This window comes from Leptopilina heterotoma, unplaced genomic scaffold (genome assembly GCF_015476425.1).
Source record: "Leptopilina heterotoma isolate Lh14 unplaced genomic scaffold, ASM1547642v1 Lhet_453, whole genome shotgun sequence".
Lineage (NCBI taxonomy): Eukaryota > Metazoa > Arthropoda > Insecta > Hymenoptera > Figitidae > Leptopilina > Leptopilina heterotoma.
The window spans coordinates 155,016-161,420 of record NW_025111088.1 but is presented as its reverse complement, the minus strand read 5'-3'; the positions used below and the strand labels follow the sequence as shown (position 1 = coordinate 161,420).

Genomic DNA, 6,405 nt, shown 5'->3' with positions numbered 1-6,405 from the left:
CTTGATTGTTCCAAAAGAAAATCCATGGCTTGGTTATTCTCCGGACGGAATTGTTTTTGAAAATGGAAAGCCAGTAAAACTTATTGAAATTAAGTGTCCTTTTTCGGGTAAAGAAAAAACTGTTCAAGATATTCTTGCAGATTTAAAATTTATTAAATTTCCTGAAATTAAGTTAAGAGAAAAGCATGCATATTATGGCCAAGTGCAATTGGGCATGGCTATTCTTAATCTCGAGTTGACAGACTTTATAATTTATTCCTCTTTCGACAAAAGCTTTGTGATCATTACAGTGGAATTAAATTTAACTTTTGTTAGAGAAATGTTAAAAACATTAAAAAAACATATTTTTGTAAAATGTTGCATTTTGCTTGCATTCAAGAAGGATTGTCAAATGAATAAAATCATAAAAAAAATTTTATTGTAAATTATTTACTTATTTTGTTTTATAAACCTTTAATATAAAAACATTTTTTAAACAATAATAATTCAGTTTTACTGAATTGTTTACATATTAAATAATAAATTGCAATATATTAATGCTGAGATGACTGGATGACAAAAAAGGTTTTTTTTATTTTCTATCCTTAGATGCGTATGTCCTGCACGATGCCAAGGTTTTTCATTGCGATTGTAAAACATCTTGATCAGGGAATCTTTCATCACTCAAAATTGGAGCACTTAAATTGACAACTGCAGATATAATTGTCATTATATTATCGCATTTTTTTACCAAGCAAGAAGGCATTTTATTTCCGAGGATTTGAAAGACTTTCAGTCTCTGATTTAGTCTTTCAATATGCACTCTTGCAGAAGCAATATTGCAATTATTTAATGCTTCAGCTTGAGAGAATTGAGACTTTTGTCTAAGAAACGGTGGTCGGACAATTTTTATGCCGTGCTGAAAACACACGTCATCTATGAGAAAACCCTTATCCACCATTAGTTTCTCATTATTATTCAATAATTGAATGATTCCACTTTGCTCGAAAATTGCCTTATCGGAAACACGTCCTCCATATGCAGGGCTTACGTAGCTAAGCAGTCCACCAGGTGTACACGCTGTGAGAAATTTTAACGTAAATCTTCCTTTGTACAACGAGTAAGTCAATAATTGGCAACACAAACTTTGTGGCTTTTGAATCTCGATTTCCGTACAATCTAAAATTAGAGCAACATCTGAATAATCTTTGAAACAAAAAGGAATATTTCTTCGAATTTCCTCACTTTGAGGAAAGACAATTGCGAATTTTAGGGCATTCCCTAAAATGTCCAAAGTATTGCAAATAATATTTGGAATATGCCTCTCAGAGACTGATTTGAACAATACATTGAGAAAGGCGTAGCTGTCATTTAATTTTAACTTCATAAAAGTTAAAATTATCCGATCCCGAACAGATAATTTACCCGAGTAAAATTTAAATCGTGGAGTCAGCCTTTCAACTATCTCGACAAACATATCCAGCATTTGAAAATTTGGAATACCAGTAGAGCTCTTCAAATCCATTTCTGTCTTTAAAAACGAAGAAAAATTCGAATCTGACAAATCTCCACTTTTAACTTGAACTCCGATGTCTACATAAGTTGGAATTTCATTTTCAACTTGATTTTGAGGTAATTCCAAAGATTCAACAGCTTCCTGGTTTTCTTTCGAATTTATTTCAAAATTCAAATTTTGTACTGAAATTTCAGAGTTGTCTTGCTGAATTTGCCGATCTACTCTTCGTTGTTCTCGCGCTTTCGATTTTTCTTTTAATTTTTGTTCAGTACTTGACGTAATTGGCAATGGTAAATTGCAAGAAGGCACGGCGGTGGGATTTAAATAACGCTTTCCAGCATGGTTTTCTAAAAAAAATAATTTAAATTACTTTTTTTTAAAATTATTATGAATATTACGAATATTTTCTAATTTAAACTGCTACGTAAATTTTGACAATTTTTATTAATTTGAGGTTATGAAAATAAAAAATTTGATATATTATTTTTAAAAAATACATTAAACATTCAATTTAACATTTTTTTAGATTTTGATAAATTGAATTTTATGTACATATTATGTTTATAAATGAAAACACACAAACTTACCTGCTGGTAATGTGTAATCTGCCTGCGAAAAATGTAAAGAACACACACACATATTTGCAGTTACTTTTTTACCCATTCGTAATACTCTTTCCCATTGCTTTCTACGTTCTATGATCTCTTCAATTCCGCTTTTATTTATTACTTTTACAAAATTTTTATTTGGTGGAGGAAATTGATGAAACCTTATATCCAAGTTAACACAAGCTTTACTTGAGCAATTAAAAACTGAACAATATCGCTTGCTCTTTGTTTTTTTTGGACTGAATTTCATTCCCTGAATGTTTTTCTCTCCATTAAAATCACTCATTTTTATATTTCACTTTAAATTAAACAATAATTAAATATTAAAAACAGAAAATTTAGGCTGACACATTCGTAAACAAACGTAAAGTTTTGAATCTGACCCAGTTGTATTAGTTTGTCAATCTGACACCAGATAGCGTGTCGCTGTATTTCAGATCCCTATAATTCGAAGCCATAAAAAAGAAGAGAAATGTAAATTACTGTGCGGTGCATAGGCACTTTAGGTAAAAGAAACATGTTTTATAATTTTATACAATTTGTTTAGTGTTTTATAATTTAAAACGCCGGCTGATTTCAAATAAAAAAATACAAATGTAAAAAGTTACTGTGGAAATGTGATGAAATGTTTGTAAATATAAATTGAATACCTTAGAATATTTGGATTCCTGGAATCTGGATTAAACGAATATCCTCCAATAATAACCATTTCTGTCAATAATTAAATTATTATTATGTAAAAATGTTATAAAAAACTAGTAACCACAAAATGTTAACATGACAGTAATAAATCAATCACTTGTTCGTTGCACGCATTCACAGTAAACAAAGTATAAAAAAGAATATCAGCTGTCAAAAAATAAATATACTTAAAATTCAGAATTATTTTTCTTTGATAATTTTTATTTTAATAAGTTTATATGATTGCTGGTCATAAAGGACGAATTGGAGAAATTTTGAGGTAATAATCATTATTATTTATTTCATTTTGCTTTTAAAATTCAATATTTTAAGAAATATTGTTAAGTGCAAACTAATTTTTAAATTTAACTTTTCGATTAAATTTTGAAGTATGAAACGCATTTCAAGAAATTTTTTTTATGGTTAAAAAATACATCTTTACACAAATTAATTTATTTTCCACGTAAAATTTTTTATTAAATATTAGTAACTTATAAAATTTATTTTTCTTAAATATAAGTAAACGGTACTGTGAACTTTAATGAATTCAATTTTTCAAATTCATTTTCAATTAATAAAGTGTTCTTCAAATTTATGTTTTTAAAAAGTTATTAATTTGTATTCTTCAAAAATAAAATAGATTATCCATTATTAAAAACTACAGACTTAATAATATAATAACTCACTCCTTATTTTTAGACATTTGACGTATCAATTTTGGGAATCGTCCTACGAATTTTCGACGGTTTTGGGTCAATTTCTTTGGTCGCTTCGGTCAGTCAAGAATCCTGGCGCTGAATCATTTAAATATAAGGCAACATTACCAAGGTAGCCACAGATTCATAGTTTTCTACTAGACTATTTTCTCTGATCTTTGTTAACATTAGTTTTAGTCTTATGAATTTTAATTAAAATTTTACTGAAACTTTTTAAAGAATTTTATTAAATTTTTTTTAATTTCAAAAGTAATTTACTTTTTGCAAATTATTATATTACTTTTCAAAAGAATTAAATTCTTGTGATGAAGTTTGATATTTATCAAAATAATTAAATTTTGGAAAAGTATTTTATTAAAATTCCTTAAAATAATTTGTTTAATGTGGTGAATTTTGTTGTTTAACAAGATAATTGAATTCTTTTGCAGAATTACTTTATATTTTTTTTAAATAACTGATTTCCTGTGACGAATTGAAAGTTATTTATGAAAATAATTGAATTATTACAACGAATTTTATTATTGGAAAATAATAGAATTTAGAAATTTTTAATTCAAATTTTTCTTGGAAACACTAAAAAAAATTCAATTTTGGAGAAATCCCAAATAATTTCAGAAATTCAATCACTTTCAATGGTAATAAAATTCTTCATATGAAATTCAGTTATGTTCAAAATATAAAAAAAACTCTTGTCAAAATTCCATATATAACAAAATTAAATTATTTTCAAAAATGTTAATAAAATTATTGTATTAATTTCAATTATTTTCAAAAAATTTTCTCATTTCAATAATTTTCAACATTAACTATTTTAATAAAATTTCCGAAAATGAATTCTATTATTTTTAAAAATATTTTAATAAAATTGTACGCAAACATTTAATCATTTTCATAAATAAATAAAAATTTCACAGGAATTCTATTATTTACAAATTTTTTATAAATTTCTTCTCAATAATTTAATTATTTTTATAAATAAGAAATTTTTTTTATGGAATTGAATTATTTTCATTAAAAATAATTAAAAATTCTAGAAAATAATAATTAAATTGAAATGAAGAAAATAATTTTGAAGAAGTTTGAGTAACAATATTCTTATAATATAAAATAATAATTTTATCACTAGGACATTTTTAATTATCACAAAACATGAGGAAATCGATCACACTGAGTCTTTGACTCGGAGCAATCGATATATTCGTGTTTTATAACAATACTTATATAAGTCGTTTAATTTTAAAAAGGTTGGAATTGAAAATTTTTTTTTCTGTCTATAATTCCTGAGAAAAAATGATAATGTTGTTGCTGTTTTCGAATAATTTTATAATTAAAAAAATTCGCAAATAAATCTAATAGACGATTTTTTTGGCTAAAATTTTTTTCTTTATTTTTTAAAAATTTAAAAAGTTTCATTTAATTTTCAATTAAAATTTATAATTGACAAATAGAATTTATAAACATTTTTTTCCTTTATTTTTAAAAGCTTTGCATTTTATTAAAGCAATTGTAATTAAGGAATAGAAATGATGCAAATTATTTCCTTATGAAAATTGAGAATTTTCTACAAAAATATTGAGAAACGGGAATATGTAATGTTCTTCTTCCAAAGAGAAGAATCAGTTTGAGAACAATATTGTTATTGAGAAATAAAAATTATGCATAAAATGGGTATATTTTTTATTTTTTAATCATACCCTCTGAGCAAAAGGATATCCCAGGGATATCCCTGAGATATCTCGCGGGATATTAGGATATCCCAGGGACATCCCTGGGATATCTGTGACGTCTCAGAGATATCCCTGGGATATCCAAATTTCCATCCCATGGGAGACTCGCGCGGGATATCCTAATATTATCCACGCGGGATATGCTACGTGAGAAATAGTAATATGTTGAAAAATAATTAGAGCTTTAAAGAGTTGAAAAACCATTATTAAATTATAACTAGAATGAGAAAAAAATTATTTTAAAAATAAAAGATTATATTTGACTAATAACAAAGTTATTTTTTTGTGATTTAATAAACATTAGTTGAATTCAATAAAAAATGTCTTTTTAACGCTAAACATTTATTGTGTGTGGTTAAATTAATTTTGGTCAATTCATTTTATCTATTACTGATAAATATTTATTGGTTAAAGATATTTACAAGAAACTAAAAAAATGTGAAAGTTAAACATATTAAACAGCAACACTGCAAAACACACGCTTCTGATCTAATGACGCGACGCCATGGTCGCCATGACACTCAACAGCTGGGAAGGTCGACGCCTGCGCGTGTAAGATTATATGAGTACATACATATAAAATTTTATTTCTTCTTGTTTAAAGGGAAAAATATACTGGATTTTCAGTAATTAATCTAGTAATTCATGCATTATTTGTTTAGAATGTACAATGTAATTAGAATAAATATTTGAATAATTTAATATATTATCTACCAATATTTGATGCAACAAATATTGAATGAAACTTTTTTGACTTTAATTTGTAAATATAATTCCACACAATCTTTTGACACTTGGAACGATCGTATTCCGTTTAATACACATGCGCTGACATATATCCCACGCAAGATATCCCAGGGATATCCCACGCGGGATACCCCACAAAAGAAAAATTTGCATATCCCGTGGATATCTCAGGGACATCCCAGGGATATCCAATGGATATCCCTGGGCTATCCAAATTTCCGTCCCGTGAGATATCCCATGGGATCTCCCTGGGATATCCAAGGGATGTCGCGGGATGGAAATGGGATATCCACGGGATATCCCATGCTGTGAGGGTAATTTTTAACAATGAACAATTTTATATTTTTAATAAATTTAAAAGAAGAAAACTTTGCATAATTTAGATCAGTCAAACAAAATTTGTTATAAAAGAAGCATATAATAAATAAAAT

General features: G+C 26.7%; 2 protein-coding genes across 2 annotated transcripts in view; one reads left to right on the top strand and one right to left on the bottom strand.

The window, feature by feature from the left end:
* Positions 1 to 409: 409 nt before the first annotated feature.
* Positions 410 to 2,389, bottom strand: LOC122507237. Its single transcript, XM_043619852.1, has 2 exons — positions 2,083 to 2,389; positions 410 to 1,842 (listed from the first exon to the last, which is right to left on the bottom strand). Exons 1-2 carry the CDS (start codon positions 2,387 to 2,389, stop codon positions 620 to 622), a joined length of 1,530 nt encoding a protein of 509 aa, XP_043475787.1. The 3' UTR covers positions 410 to 619.
* The window catches only part of LOC122507236, a 97,333-nt gene continuing 92,942 nt past the window's right edge, over positions 2,015 to 6,405 (top strand). Inside the window, exons 1-2 of the mRNA XM_043619851.1 lie at positions 2,015 to 3,064; positions 3,484 to 3,612. The gene's annotated coding sequence lies outside the window, so the exon portion shown is untranslated. The remainder of the gene's footprint in view (positions 3,065 to 3,483; positions 3,613 to 6,405) is intronic.